General features: G+C 35.1%; 1 protein-coding gene across 4 annotated transcripts in view; it reads left to right on the top strand.

Annotated features, from left to right (window-relative positions):
• The window catches only part of LOC138176000 (BEN domain-containing protein 7-like), a 136,564-nt gene that overhangs the window by 26,862 nt on the left and 92,779 nt on the right, over nucleotides 1-16,923 (top strand). For all 4 annotated transcript variants that reach the window (XM_069106675.1, XM_069106674.1, XM_069106676.1 and 1 more), the window contains one exon: nucleotides 14,674-14,976. In XM_069106675.1, the coding sequence (XP_068962776.1) occupies nucleotides 14,674-14,976 (303 nt within the window). The remainder of the gene's footprint in view (nucleotides 1-14,673; nucleotides 14,977-16,923) is intronic.

The raw sequence follows: 16,923 nt of genomic DNA, 5'->3' as shown, positions 1-16,923 counted from the left end.
ATCTTTCATATTCTTCATTTCTTATATGCAGCAATTATTGTTATATCCATTTGCCACAATTCCTTTGGTCATTTCTTTCATGATGGGCACCCATCTTTTATTCTGTCTCTTTGCTATCACAATAAATTATTTTTAAAATTCATTTTATATTCAAGTTTGAATTTTCTCCATCCTCCTCTCCCACTCATTGTGAAGGCAAGAAAAACAAAATCCATTATAAATAGGTATAGTCATACAAAACAAATAAATTCTCCCATTAGCCATATCTCTCTACTCACCCATCCCCAAACACCTCTCCCTTAAAAAAAGAAAGAAAAAAGAACTATATTTCTGTCTGCAGTCTTGAGTCTATCAGCTTTCTATTTTAAGGTAGACAGAACATTTCATCATGAGCCCTTTGGATTTGTGGTTGATCATTGTACCACAATAAATTCTGCTTTAAATATTTAAATAAAAATAATAAATAAATATTTAAATATATATGAAATATATCACTCTTTATTTGATTTTGGAATATTTACCTAATAGGACTATCATTGGGTTAAAGGGCATGTACAATTTTAATGTTTCAGAATAACTACAAATTATTTCCCAGAATGGTTTGATAATAATTTATGGTTTCACCAACAAGATATTGGAAAGGAAGGGAGGAAGGAAGGAAACAAGCATTTATTAAGTGCCTCATTTTACAGTTGAGGTAACTGAGACAGTTATCAATTGTTGGGGAAAGAGAAGGAAGAAAAGGTTTATCAAAACTGGATTATTTTATGTGATTGCTTCTGTTTATAGTTAACCTGTCTATTCTATTTATCAACTTTTCTTTTTAAAAACAACACCAAATACTTCTGATGATTACTTCTGGTAATCATGTGTAGTGCTAGGTCTCTTTAACTTTGTTTTTTTTGGTGATTTCTCTTGAGACTATTGACATTTTGTTACACTAGATGAATTTTGTTAATATTTTGTCAAGTTCTAACCCTTTGTTAGTCTGATATGATATGAAATGTATAAATTAGATAGTTTCATTTTTATTATATTGCTGTGGTCCAACCATAAGTACTGAGTATCTCTCCAGTTATTTAAATCTTCCTTTATTTCCATCATCATCATCAACTTCATTATCACCAACATTGCCGTAGTTACCATTTAATACTTTAAATATGGTTTATGAAGTGGTTTATATAAATTATCTCATTCACAGCAATTATTATTGGTGTTATAAAGTTGTATTGTTATTCTTTTTGAAGTTGGTGTTATTAATATCCTTGTTTTATAGATGAGGATACTGAAGCTGAGAGAAGTTAAATGACTTGCCTGAGATCATGTAGTTAATGAATATCTGAAGGGGATTTGAATTAGTTCTTTCTGACTCTAAATCCAGTACTTTACCACAACACCTAGCAGTTTAGAGAGTGTTTTGCAATTGTATTCATGTATGTCCTGAGTTTAAGTCCAAGATGTTTTGCACATGTTGTAGTTATTTTGAGTGGGATTTTTTTTCTATCTCCTCCTGTTAGGTTTTGTTATTAGTGTACAAAAATTCTGGCTTTTTAATGAAGCTCTACTGAAGCTGCTAATTGTTTTGACTTTGTTGTTGTTATTGAATCTCTAGGGTTTTTAGAATTAACTATCATATCATCTGAAAATAGAGATAATTTTTTACTCTTCTTTGTTCATTCTCTCAGTTACTTTTGTATGTGTGTCTGTGTGTGTTTATATGTGTTTTTTGTAGATTTGCCATAGATTTCTAGAACTATATCTAATACTATCAGTGACCAACTTTGGAACCTTATTTTATCCCAGGTCTTATTGGAAAAGCTTCTAGTGTTTTCTTCATTATCAAAAATGTTATATCCTGGTTTTATTACTATATATCATGTTAAGGAAAAAAATCCATTTAACCTTTTTTTAAGTGTTTTATAATAGGCACAAATGCTATATTTTGCTTAGTTTTCTGCAATTATTGATGTAATGTTGTGATTCAGAAATTTTTTTCTTGTTCTGTGTATGGTCTAGCAAAATAGGTTATTTTCCTAATGTTGAAGCATCTTTGGCATAGATCCTACCTGGACATAGTAAATAATCCTTTGATGATGCTGCTGTAATATCTTTGCTAATATTTTATTCATTATTTTTACATCAGTATTCATTAATGATATTAGCCTATGTATTTCTTTCTCTCTTTTTTTTTTAAGCAATCGGGGTTAAGTAACTTGCTCAAGGTTACACAGCCAGGTGTTTCTGGGTGGGTAATAAGTGTCTGAGCCCGGATTCGATCCACATGTCATCCCAACACTGGAGCTGGTGCTCTTACTTGCTGTGCTACCTGGCTGCCCCTTCTTTCTCTTTTTTATCTCTCTATGGTTTGGAGTATTAGAATCACAATTGTCTTTTAGCATTTTGATAAGGTATCTTCTATCTCTTTTGGGTTTGTTTTTTTTTTTTTGGTAAAAATTATGTAATATAGAAGTTGATTACTCTTTGAACATTTAATATAATTCTCTAATAAGACCCTCTACATCTGGGGACTTTTCTTAGGGATTTGTTTAAGGATTATTCAATTTCCATTTCTAGATTCTGATTTCTGTTTAAATTCTTTATTATTTGTTCTATCAAACTACGTATTTTGCATTTTTATAAATATTTATACATTTTATTTTCAATTTTCTGCCTTATTGCCATATAATGGGGATAAAAGATCATATGACTATATAGTTAGAACTAGAATTAATCTTAGAGACTTTCCATTCTAGCCTCTCCCCCCCCCCCCATTTTACAAATGAGTAATTGAGTCAGAGAGGTCAAGCAACTTGTCACTGTCACAGAGGTAGTAACTGACAGAGCTAGAATTTGAGCCCCATTACTATCTCTAAATCCAGTTATCTTTATGGTTTACTACTCTCCTTATTTCTTGTTCTTCTTTTTTTTTGCTTTTTGGAAGGGGGAGGGCAGGGCATTTGGGGTTAAGTGACTTGCCCAAGGTCACATGGCTAGTGTCAAATGTCTGAGGTCAGATTTGAACTCAGGTCCTCCTGACTCCAGGGCCAGTGCTCTATTCACTGTACCACCTAGATGCCCCAACTCTCCTTATTTCTTCTTTATCATTATTAGTTACCCCTTTGCAAATTTGATTTTTCTCTACTTTCATTCACATTGTAAATATGAATTTCAAGTCTCAATTGAAAACTCCCATTATTACCCCCATTGCATCAATCTTGTTTTTGCAAAAACTTTTCAATTTTATATAATTTAAATTATCTGATTTATGTTATGTAAATGCCTCTGTCCCTTTTTAAGTTAAGGATTCTCAGTTAATCAGCAAGCATTTATTAAGCATCTTCTACATGCCAGGTACTTTGCTAGTCACCGGAAGTATAAATACAAAGAATGAAATAATCCATACTCTCAGCTTGCATTCTAATATTTTTTATTGCTCCAAATTAATTGAAGTCTTATCATTATGTTTATTCTACAGGGTAGCCCAGCCAAGAGCCATGAACATTTCACAAATTATTTGTTTTTCTTTTATGAATGTTTCATAATTTTATTTATATAAGTCTTGACTGTGCCTTGGTAGATTGTCAAATATTTTATATAGTTTGTACTCATTTTGAATGGAACTTAATCCTTCTATTCTTTTTGTCTGGATTATTTTCTTGCTTTATGTTGAAAAAAACTGTTGATTTGTATGGATTTATTTTATATCTTGTTATTTTACTAAGGAAATTAATTACATTACTTTCTTTGCCAAATTTCTGGGATTTTCTAAGTAAACAGTCATCTTACCAACAGATGATAATTTTGTGCCTTCTTTGACACTATGTTTTTGAACTTTATGAACTTCTTTCTCTTGTTATATTGCTACCACTAGAAATTCTAGAAATATATCAAATAACAATGAAGAAAAAAGTTAATCTTTGCTTTACTCTTTTATTTAGTGTGAAAGGTTCTAGTGTTTCCCATTGTGAATAATGTTGTTGGTTGGAACCTTTCACATCAGCAAGTTGCTTGAAAGTTCCTCAATTTCTTTTCTTTTTTTAAATTTATTTTTATTCTGAACTTAACAAATGTTAAATAAAATAGCCATTTCATACATAGAGTAGACCATAAAAAAGCAAATTGTATAGGAAACTGCAGAGTTATTATATACTGCTTGCTTTTCTTTTTAAATATATGTTAAATTCAGCATGTAGCTTCAGAGCTGTCTTATTTGTTTTTATTTCTTTCATCTTTTTCTTCTGATCTTTTCATTTTTAAGAAAGATGCTTCAGACTCACTGAAAAAAAAACTAAAAAAAATTTTTGTTTTTCTATACTTATTACCCTTTCTCCTCAACTTCCCATTGGGGAAAAAAAAAGAAAATAATTGTTTACAAATATGTGTAGTCAATCAAAATAAATTTCCACATTTTCTGTGTCTGAAAATGTATGATTTATTTTGCATCTCTTTGAGTTTATCACCTCTCTGTCAAGAAATGGGTAACATGTTTTAATCAGTCTTCTGGAGTTGTAGTTTGTCATTGAATTGATCAGAGTTCCCAAGACTTTTAGAATTTTATTTTTAATTTTGTCATTGTATAAAAATTCTACTATTGCTTATTTTACTCTGTAATAGAAAGCTTCCCAGATTTCCCTGAAACCATCTCTTTTGTTTTCTGTTACGAGACAGTAATACTCTGTTACATTCATGTATCATAAGTTGTTGAGCCATTCACTAATAGATGGTTACCTGTCTTAGATTCCAGTTTTTTTCCATTACAGAAAGCACTGCTATAAATAGCATATTAGTCCTTTTCTTCTTTTTTTTTGTCTTTGGGGTATAGACTTAATAGTGGTATAGAAGAGCTAGTTTTGCTACAGGGACCTTAGGATCAAATGCTTTTTATTTATATTATTGATTTAGAGCTGGAAAGGGCTCTGGCAAGCACTGAACCCAACCCACTCATTTTTCAGTGAGAAAATTGAGACCCAGAAAGGTGGTAGCTTGCCCAAAGTCAAACAGCTAGAAAGTGGCCAAGCTGGGATTGACTCTTGATCCAGCACTTTGCATTGTACCATGCAGAAACATTGTATAGCCAATCTGTGAATATGGTTTATCTATACTATCTTGAAGATTAAGCTTCACTGTAATAATAGTCAAGGAAAAGGATTAAAGCATACTGCTTTGTCTATTGCCTTGTTTGATATAATTCTTCTTGAAACTATCCCCATACTTATTTGGACTGGTGATTATGATATTAATGCTGGCCTAATACTTACACTCTGTCAGCTCAAGAGGTTTATGTCTCATACTTACATTGACCATCTATCTCTTTGCATCTTCTTTGGTTTTTGTAACAACATTATTCTGGTTTTTCAGTTCATAGGATCATTGGATTATACATTTAGAGCTAAAAGGGACCTCAAAGGCTGTTTAATAATCCAGCTCCTTCATTTTACAAATGAAAAATTACTTTTCTTTGTATATCTAGAATTTTAATATTAACCTGCCAAGAACTTTTGTTAATTTTTAAATTATTTTAATGGAAATATAGGAAAATACACACAATTAGAAAGCTGGCCCCAGCACCAAATTAAGTTTAGCTCATATAGCAAGTATGTCAATACCCAAAGTAATTTATAGACTTAATGTCATACCAGTAGCCTAATTCAAGGAATTAGGTACAACAGTAAAAAAAATTTATATGGAAAAAATAGTAGGCAAGTAATTAAAAGAAAATTACCCCCCAAAATCAATAGATAACATGCCTGTGTTCAGTCTTGCCCCTAACACATACCGGTTGGACATGTTACTTAAACTCTTAGTGGATCAGGCAACTCTCATGGGTTGTAATTAACAGGGCAAGTGCCATTTTGCACTGGTATAAGTAATATTATAATAATTTATAATAAGTTTATATTTTATAATATAATGATATATACTTAATTATATAATAGTTTTATAATAATGTATAACAAAGAGCTATTGGAGTTGATTGACTGGGGGATTCATATGGTCATAACTCAGTGAAAATTACTTTGGCAGCACTATGTAAGATGGACTAGAGCAAGCAGTGAATTGGGGTAGGGAAACCAATTAGAAGGTTGTCAGGTAATATTATGCTACAACTCATTCAGCCTTCTCCAATTAATGGTCATCTCCTCCACTTCCAATTCTTGGCCACCACAAAAAGCATGGCTATAAATATTTTTGTACATATAGATCCTTTTCCCTTTTCTATGGGATACAGACATAGTAATGTTTTATGTGGGTCAAAGGCTATGTACAATTTTAGAGCCCTTTGGGCATGTTTCAGATTACTTTCCAAAATGGTTGGATTGGTTCACAACTCTACCAACAATGCATTAGTTATCCTAATTTTAACACATCTCCTCGAACATTTGTCATTTTTCCTTTCTGTCATATTAGGCAAACTAATAGGTATGAGTTCTTGTTGCCAAAGCTGGGATCTTTGAGTTTATCAAACACAAGATTGCTATGGTCATTTACTACTGTCTACTGTATACCTAATCTATTCAATTGATCCATCATTCTATTCCTTAGCCAGTTACAGATTGTTTTTATGATTACTACTTTGTACTGAGATATGGTAGGGCACCTTCCTTCACTTTTTTTTTTCATTGATTCTCTTGATATTCTGGATTTTTTTGTCCTTCAAGATGAACTTTTTAACTACTTTTTCCAGTTCTACAAATAACATTTTGGTAGTTTGATTGGTATGTCACTGAATAAATTAATTTAGGCAGAAGTGTCATTTTTATTATATTAGCTTGGTCTACTTGTGAGCAATTAATATTTTTCCAGTTGTTTATGTCTGACTTTATTTGTGTGAAAAGTGTTTTATTTTTTTTTCCAAATGCTTTATTAACTTCTGATTTACATCATTCATTTCTGCCAGATTTTGAGTTACAAATTTTCTCCCCTTTTTTCCCTACCAACCACCCCAAAATAGCAGTCCCACAGAAAATCCCTATATACATATATACACACATTCACATATGTATTCACATGCCCACATACCCTCATATATAGACATATATATATATATATATATATTTCTATTCCCTTCAACTACTGAGAAAGGTTTCATAAGTTACAATTATTGTTTTTCCATGTAGGAATGTTAATACCATGTTTCCCCGATAATAAGACACTGTCTTATTAAATTTTTTGGACAGAAAAACACCAGAGGGCTTATTTTCAGGGGAGGGCTTATTTTAATGAACATTGACAGCAATTTTAATAAACAGGTAAATGTGAACAAAAAAATGTACCTTTATTCAATAATGAATTCAATAAAGAACAGGATGACGCGCTCACTGCTGCAGCTCTGATTGGATGCAGCTCGGCGCAGGGGATCACCTTCACTACAGTAGCAATCTCAATAGGGCTTATTTTCGGGGGAGGGCTTATTTTAGAGGAATCTTACACAGTAAGGGGAGGGCTTATTTTCAGGATAGGTCTTATTATCGGGGAAACACAGTAGTTCAACTTTGATAAGTTCCTTATGATTTCTTTTCCCTGTTTACCTTCTCATGCTTCTCTTGCTTCTTGTATCTGAATGTCAAATTTTCTATTCAACTCTGGTTTTTTCAGCAAGAATGCTTGAAAGCCCTCTATTCCACTGAATGACCATTATTTTCCCCTGAAACATGATACTCAGTTTTGCTGGGTAGGTGACTCTTGGTTTTAATCCCAGCTCCTTTGACCTCTGGAATATCATATTCCAAGCCCTTCAATCCCTCAGTGTAGAAGCTGCCAGATCCTGGGTTATCCTGATTGTGTTTCCACAATATTCAAGTTGTTTCTTCCTGGCTTCTTGCAATATTCTCTCCTTGATCTGGGAATTTTGGAACCTGGCTATAATATTCCTAGGAGTTTTCTTTTGGATCTTTTTCAGGAGGTGTTTGGTGGATTCTTTCAACCTCTATTTTGCCCTCTGGTTCTAAAACATCAGGGCAGTTTTCTCTGAGAACTTTCTGGAGGATGATTTCTAGGTTCTTACTTTGATCATGGCTTTCAGGTAGTCCAATAATTTTTAAATTCTCTCTCCTGGATCTATTTTCCAGGTTAGTGGTTTATCCCATGAGATATTTCACATTGCCTTCTATTCTTTCATTTGTTTGGATCTGTTTAACAGCATCTTGATTTCTCATAAAGTCATTAGCTTCCATTTGATCCAATCTAATTCTGAAGCAATGATTCTCATTGAGCTTTAGAGATTCTTTTTCCATCTGGCAGATTCGGCTTTTTAAGGCATTCTTCTCCTCATTGCCTTTTTGAGCCTCTTTTGCCATTTGAGTTAGTCTATTTTTTAAGGTGTGATTTTCCTCAGTCAGGTTGTTGACTTTCATTTTGTAATTTTCTTGCATTGTTCTCCTTTCTCTTCCCAATTTTTCCTCCACTTCTTTTATCTGCTTCTTAAGGTCCTCTATGGCCTGTAACCAGCTCGTATTTTCCTTTGAAGATTTTCATTCTGACTTCACAGTCTTCCTTCTGTTCCATGCTTTGCTCCTTTTTTGTCCCCAAATAGGAGTTTAATGTTGGAATCTTCTGTCTGCTTTGTTTCCTTTGCCTGCTTACGTCTCCCCACAGTCATTTGACCCCTGGGCTTTTTGCCTCAGTACGACTCTGCCACCAGATAGGGGAGCTTTCATCCCAAACTCTGGGGTTTTCTCAGCTGCCAGAGGTATTAGATGGGTACCCTCTCTGAGGTCTCCACAAACTCTGGCAAGCTGGACACACATCCCAGGACCTTCACCCTAGACTGAAATCCAGCTCCAAGCAGGTTAAAGCAAGAGCGATTACCCCTCAGACTGGTGCTTGGTCCCCCTACACTCTGCAAGCCAGGAATTGAAGCTGCCACATAGCGCTGGCCAGCTGTGCTGGCCTGTCAGCGGCTTCTCACCCGGGGGCAAAAGCCATGCACTCCCACTTACTGGGTCCCAAAGTCCAAACTGCACTGACCTCTCACTTTGTCCTTTGCATCTTTGTTTTGATAAATCTGAAAATGGCCACAGCTGCTGGTCAGGCCTGCCCTGGGGCTAAAGCCTAGGTGTGGAGCTGGGCTGGGCTTCCAGAGCCCTGTGCTGGCTGATTCCTTCTGGCCTTGTGGGCTGTGCTCAGAGGGAGGTTAGCTTCTCTGTGTCATTTTGTGGGTTCTGCAGCTCCAAAGTTTGTTTAGTGTCCCCTTTTTACATGGATTGGGGAAGGTGGAAGCCGGAGCAGTGGGGAGGTCCTGCTTCTATTCTGCCATCTTAACTCCTGTGAAAAGTGTTTTATAATTACATTTATGCAGTTCCTAGATTTGTCTTGACAGCTAGAATCCCAAGTATTTTGTAATGTCTTCAGTTATTTTAAATAGAATTTTTCCTTTTGTCTCTTATTGCTGAACTTTTTGGGCAGTGTATAGAAATGCCAATGATTTAGGTGGATTTATTTTATAAATTTCAACTTTGCTGAAGTTGTTAATTATTTCAACTGGTGTTTTCATTAATTCTCTCAGATTCTTTAAGCATACCATCATACCATCTGCAAAGACTGATTGTTTTGTTTCTTCATCTATTCTAATTTCTTCTATTTCTTTTTCTTCTGCTAGTGCTATAACTAGCATTTCTAGTACAATATTGAATAGTAGTGGTGATAATGGACATCCTTGCTTCACCCCTGATCTTTTTATAAAGGCTTCTAGTTTATTCCTATTATTGATAATGCTTGCTGATGTGCTGATGATCTACTTATTTAAGGAAAGCTTCATTTATTCCTATGCTTTCTTGTGTTTTTAATAGGAATGGCTGTGTTGCAGTTTGTAAAAAAAAAAAACCATACTCTGCATCTATAGAGATAATCATATGATTTTTATTGATTTTGTTATTTATGTGGTTAATTAAGCTGCCAGTTTTCCTACTATTGAACCAGTCTTTCATTACTGGTATAATCCACCTGGTCATAGTATATAATATTTGTAATATATCGTTGTAATCTCCTAATGTTTTATTTAAATTTTTTGCATCTCTTATATTTATTTTGAAGTATATTCTGTAATTAATTTTGGTGTTGGTAGAATTCTCTTTCAATTGTATATACTCATATATTGCATATACTTATGTAATAATGGTTGCTACCTTTTATATAGCAATTTAATATTTGTAGTGATATATGATTTTATATATAAATATACATGATATATATGTACATAATCTAGAACATGTATATACATACATATGTATTATCTCACTTAGGCCTAATAAAAACCCTGTGAAGTAAGCACCATTGTTATACCTGTTTTACTCTTGGACAGACTGAGGCTGAGAAAGGTTAAATGTTGGGGTGGCTAGGTGGCACAGTGAATAGAGCACTGGCCCTGGAGTCAGGAGGACCTGAGTTCAAATGCGGCCTCAGATACTAAACACAACAAACTAGCTGTGTGACCTTGGTCAAGTCACTTAACCCCAATTGGCCTCCAAAAAGAAAAAAAAAAGAAAGGTTAAGTGACTTGCCCTGGCTCACACAGCTGGTAAATGACTGAGGTAGGGTTCAAGCTCAGATCTAATGGATTCCCTAGTCCAGTACTGTATTAGATGTTTTTGTATATGTAGATAGTGTAAGTTTCGGTTGTTTGGGTTTTGTTTTGTTTTTTGTCTCCACTTTATAGATGAGGAAATGGAAGCTCAGAGAGTTATATGAACAGAGTAACACAAGCTGGGACTTTAACCTAGGTACTCTGATTACAAATATGATTCTATTATAGCTCCCAATAGGGGTTAGCATTCCCTAATGGTGTCATCATTTCTTTAAAATACTTTATAATTGCATGGTGCTTCATAATAACATCAAATAGTGTTTAGTAATTGCCTGTAGGGAATGTATAGTAGACTAATACCACAATTTAAAAATCCTTTGGATACAAAACTTCTCTTAACAAAATTGATTTAGGTAAGGAGATGGTTGAGAGAAATTCTCATTTCCTTGCTAGTTGCAATGTAATTGAGAAAGAGTAAGTCCTGAATCACTGCTTAAGTTTGGGTCAGGGACCAGACTAGGCTGAGAGAAAGCAGTATGTAGAAGTTTGAATGAATCAGTCACCTAAGATTTGGGAACCTGTAGTTTTTCCATGCTTGATTATTCTGGAATCCCTTCATCTGACCATAATCTATTGGCTGTTTACCTCCCCCTCTGCCTTCCTTTACATAACCCTGTTCTTTATCTGTACCTTCACTTCTAATCCCTTGACTCACAGTTCTCTCCAGGCCATTACCCTTGCATTAATCACTTTCTTCTTCTCCCCATCTTGACTCATTGGTGAACCAGTTCAACTTTTATCCTCCTCTTTTGAATCCCTAGCCTCCTTACCATATTGCCATTTACATCCAGTCAAGCCTCAGCCTTGAATCACTCCCACCATTCAGTCTTACACAAGTGCTACTAAATGAAGGTGGAAAAAATCACACAACTGTTGTGACTGGATCCACTACAAATTTATGTTACACAATCTCAAGTAAGCCTTTACTGCTTCAAGGAAGTCCTATAATACCTTTCTTTTCTACTCACTATCCCACTCTCCACAGTAGCTTTTCAATCCCTCTTCAAACTTCCCCTTCCCTTCACTCTCTTAACTGAAAACCTTGCCTCATATTTTCAGGAAAAAAGAGGCCAATTATCAGGACCTCCCTCATGAACTCCCTCATCTCCTTCTTTGTCATGTCCTATTACTCAGGTGCCTTCCTCCACTATCTCCTCCTTCATCTTTAAGTGGCCTTACTCCTTACCAAGGCTAACCCCTCTACCTATTCAAGCAATCCTATTCCTTTACATATCTAACAGATTGCCCCCTCTGTCATCCCTACATCTTTCACTTATTTTTAGTCTCTCCCTTTCTACCAGCTCATTTCCTACTGCCTACAAACACTCCCATGTCTCCCCATCCTGAAAAATCCTTGCTTAATCAATCCTCACTATAGTCCTATATCTCTTAAACTTGAAAAGATGATCTACAATAGGTACCTCCACTTTCTCTCCTCTTTCTTATTAACCCCTTACAATCTGGTTTCAGACCTTATTATTCCACTGAAACTGTTCTCTCCAAAGTTACTAATGACCTCTTAGTTGCCAAATCCAAAACCCTTTCTTGATCCTCATTGTCTTTGACCTCCCTGCAGCTTTTTTTAAGCAATTGGGGTTAAGTAACTTGCTTAAGGTTACACGGCCAGTTATTTCTGGGTGTGGTGCTGAGTATCTGAGCCCGGGATTCAATCTCCAGGTTATCCCAACACTGGAGCCGGTGCTCTTACTTGCTGAGCCACCTGGCTGCCCCTCTCCCTGCAGCTTTTGACACTATTGATCACTCCCTCCTCTTTGATACTCTGTTCTTTCTAGATTTTTGGGACATCACTGTCTTTTGGTTGTCTTCATTCCTATCTAACTGCTCCTTTTCTGTCTTTTTTTCTCCTCCAGATCACACCTTCTAACCATTGGTGTCCCTCAGGTTCCCTCTTGGGCCCTCTTTTCTTCTCCCACCATACTACTTCACTTGGTGATCTCATCAACTCTTATGTGTTTAATTACCATCCCTGTGTGGCTGATTCAGAAATCTACCTTTCCTGCCCCAGTTTCTCCCCTGACCTCTAATCTTGCATCTCTAGCTTGTCTTTCAGAATCTCGAACTGGATGTCCACTAGATATCTTAAACTTATTAAGTCCAAAACAGAGCTCATTATCTTTCCCTCTAAATCCTCTGCATCCCCTCTCCTACACTTGTCTTATCATTTAGAGGGCAACACCATCTTCCCAGTCCCTCAGGCTTGCAACATAGGAGTCATCCTAGATTCTTCATTTTCCCATCACCAAACTTTTGTCAAGGCCTATTGATTTCACCTTTGCAATATCTCTCAAGTATGCTTGAATCTCTTCTTTGACGTTCTGCTGTAGGATTTCATCACCGTACACCTGGATTATTGCAGTATCCTGCTGGTGAATATGTCTCAAGTCTCTCCCCACTTCGATCCTTCCTCTATTCAGCCACTAAAGTGATTTTCCTAAATGCAGCTCCAATCATATCTCTTCCCTACTTAGTAAATTCCAGTGGCTCCCTGTTGCCCTTAGGATCAAATATAGAATCTTCTATTTGGTATTGAAAGTCCTTCATAACCTAGCCTTTTTCTTACATCTTATTCCTCCACACATACTCTTTGATCTACTGACACTAGCTTCCTGGCTGCTCTATGAATGAGAACACTGCATTTCTCAGCCCTGTCATTCTTTCTGGATGCCCCCCATACCTACAATGCTCATCCTCTTCTGCTCCAACTGCTGATCTCCCTGGCTTCCTTTAAGTCACAACTAAAATCCCACCTTTTACAGGAAGCCTTCCCCAACCCCTCTGAATTTCAGTGCCTTCCCTCTGTTAATGCTATTCTATTTATCCTGTATGAAGCTTGCTTTGTATGTAATTGTTTGAATGTTGTTTCCCTCATTAGATTGTAAGCTCATTGAGGCTGGCACTGTCTTTTACCTCTTTTAAGCATCCCCACTATTTACAGTGTCTGTGAGTGCTTAATAAATGTTTATTGATTAATTGCTATATGTAATACCCATTTAACTGGGTGGGAAGCTGTCTTAAGAGAGGCATTTTTGTCCTTATCATCAACAAACCAAGAAAGTAGGGAAACAACAATCCCATGTTATGTGTAGGGTAGAGGAGAGTGGCCTTAAGGTTTCTTAAGAAGGAATCCATTTTTAAATAAATCCCAGTGTCTTCTTTATTATTTCTATATCATTTACCAGTTCATTAGATAATACTTATTAATTGTTCTCTACTATGTATGGTTTCCTTTACTAGTTATTGGGAGAAGATACAAAATATGACATAGTCCCTGCCAGTGTGATAGAGTGAAAAGAGTTTTGGATGTGCAGTCAGAGCACCTAAGTTGAAATCCCAGTTCTACCATTTACTACCAGTGTGATGATCAGCCAGCCTGTTGATTTCTCTGGGCCTCAATTCCTTCACCAGTAAAATGGTTGTTCCCTTTCAGCTTCCTTTCCAGTCCCTTCTAAGTCTATGATCTCCAGGAACTTACGGATTGATAAGATTTTTTACAACAAAGTATAATGTTATAGCACATTATTTTTGTTTACAGAAGTATTACTGATCCAGGCACTTTATAAAACATGAAAAATGATGCAGTTCTTATCCAAAAATATCTTACCTCCTAATGTTATAAACTCTTTCTCCAGACACTTGCTAGGGGGTGGTGTAAGGATGGAACAGGAAGCCTGGTTAATGTTGTCCATGTGTAGAAAACATAAAGTAGTAAATTACTTAGGCACGGTGAGAAGGCAAATGAGTGGCTATGATGTGACTGGAAGGCTTTTATCTATGCTGCCTCACCCTCTGCACATTCTTCTACCTTATGCTTAGCAGAAAACAAAATATTTTCTTACTAGAAAGGACTTGAAAAATATTGATGAGATAAAGTAAGTTCCAGAAATCTTTTACCATGAGAAAATTCAGTCGTTTTCTAGTATAGCCAGGATGAAATTAGTAGATTTATTTTATGCATTATTTGTATCACTGTAACTAGCATCAGAAATCAGTAATTTCATGTGTGGGGGAGGAGGTAGAAGGAGTTTTTTTTTTCTAATTTGCAGTGATAACTCTGGCTCTGTTTTCATTAGGAGATGAAAGCATGGAAATTAAAAAACAAATTACAGGGATGAGAAGATTATTGAATGACAGCACTGGAAGAATCTATCAGCGTGTTGGCAAAGAAGGAGAAAAACTAAAGGAAGAACCCCAGGATTTAGACTTAGTCTGGGCTCAAAGTTTGAATTCTTCCACTGAGGTCTCACAGAGCCTCCACCCTTCCCCCAGTGGTACATGGAATGAGTTACCATCCCAAATTGGCCAGTTCCCTGGGCAGTATGGAACGCGATCGAAAACTTTCCAGACTCAGTCCAAAACTACTGGAGGATCCAATGGTATGATCTTAATTTATGTTCTGATTTTCATTGTTAAGCTTTATGGTATATGTGGTTTATTTTTGGGGGTTCGGTATAATAAACCCTTCATCACAAAAATCAGCCAAATCATTTTAGAAGAGGTAAAAATCTCAGTTATAACTGAAAATGCTGCCAATTGTACTGAGGTCCAAGAATATTTTTAACTCACTTTAAGAATTAAGAATTGTTTACTTGACTAAACTATGTTAAAAGCAAAGGTACTGCTTTAAGAAATTAAGCTATTCATGATTCTAATCCAAAAAATATTTATTAGCACCTACATGGTGCAAAACTTCTAGTCTGTGGGAAGTATCATTCTCTCTCTGTCTGTCTGTCTCTCTGTCCCTGTCTCTCTCTCTCTTTCTCTCTCTCTCTCTTTCTCTCTGTCTGTCTCTCTCCCCCCTGTAATATAATTAAGGGGCATTATGTGCAAGATCCACAGAGGAAGGTAAATTCTGATGGAGGTGTGTAGGTAGGTGTATTCAGGAAAACTTCATGGACCACGTAGCATTTAAGGAATAGATGAGTAGGAATTCCATGGGCAAAAAGGGTACATTCTAGGAATAGGAAGCAGAGTGAGCAAAGGCAGAAACCATTCCCTCATATGCATGATAGAAAATTGACCTTTGCTCTCAAAAGAGGTTGCTTAGTGAAGTGATATATTTATATTTCCTTTTGCTTACTCTTTTATTTTTCTGTAATATAGCGCAACTCTGTGTCAGTGACACTGAATTCATAGCCAAGAAGAGGACTTTATAACCTTGAGTCCAAAGTAGCACCACTGCTTTAATCTTATCCATCAGCTACTGAAACAGCAATCCATATTTTACAGCTTAGCTTCATTAGCAATGAAAATAATTCACTTAAAGAAAAATTCACGTAATTATAGTGTGTCAATTTTTTTTCATGAGTTTTGAAAGAATGCATATGGGAAATAATAACTAGTATTTCTTCACATTTTAATATTCCACCCATTAATATATTTCCCATTTTCCTTTGTATAAATTATACATTGTCGGAGCCTTGATCTGTACAGGAAGAAGACAAATAAGAATGTATTTGAAGGGAAAGTGCATTTTCAATTTCTTTAGAAAATGAAGATTCCAAAGATATTTTTCCTTTTTATTTTCTATTTTATTTTCCTTTTTTTCCATTTTATTTTATTAAATTCAGTTTTTATACCTTGCTTTGTAGTATCCTTCTCAAAAAGGAAAACCTTAATGTGTTCTTGCTATTTAAACATTTTTGTGATGTTTCTATAATCTTCAGTAACTAGTTCAAATGCAAGAAAAACTACTTTAAAGACACCTGGTAATGAGTTTGTATTCTTATCTTCTCTTTCTTTCAGCTATTATACAAACCAGTACCAAATTCACATTTTGGCTTACTTACAGGATAGATGGCGATAGCTCTTTAAAAATTCCTCCATAAAAATAAAAAGTCAGTTCTCTTCAAAATTAAAAAAATGATTTATAACAAGTTGAAAAAGATTGCCATTGTCCTCTAAAATCGATAAATACTGTACCTGGGAACAGTGACTATACTAATTGACTAAGAATATTCTTCTTTAAGATGCTCCAAACTGTTGATATGAAGAAATAATTAAAAAAAAACTAAATATTCTTTTTTGTGTGAAGTTTGTAGACCCTTTCCTTCACAATTGAAAAGCAAGTCTCATTTTTCAATTTGCAGAATTGATAGTGGATTTACATTAGTAACTTGTTTATAATTAATAGGAGTTAACACATAAATTTCTCATGTACCAATGTCAAAACATTTTTTATCATTTATTGCATATATACTTTTATTAGATATTAAATATACTTTTATTAGATATTGACTATTTATAGGCATATATCATTTGTCATATGTAATTTTTGAGTCTTCACATGTCAGTTTCCTACAATTTTGAATATAAGATTTCCT

This window comes from Petaurus breviceps, unplaced genomic scaffold (assembly GCF_028583685.1).
Source record: "Petaurus breviceps papuanus isolate PSGF00001 unplaced genomic scaffold, PetGlider_PUasm1.0 80, whole genome shotgun sequence".
NCBI lineage: Eukaryota > Metazoa > Chordata > Mammalia > Diprotodontia > Petauridae > Petaurus > Petaurus breviceps.
The sequence above is the reverse complement of the archived record's forward strand: the minus strand, read 5'-3'. Positions and strand labels throughout refer to the sequence as shown.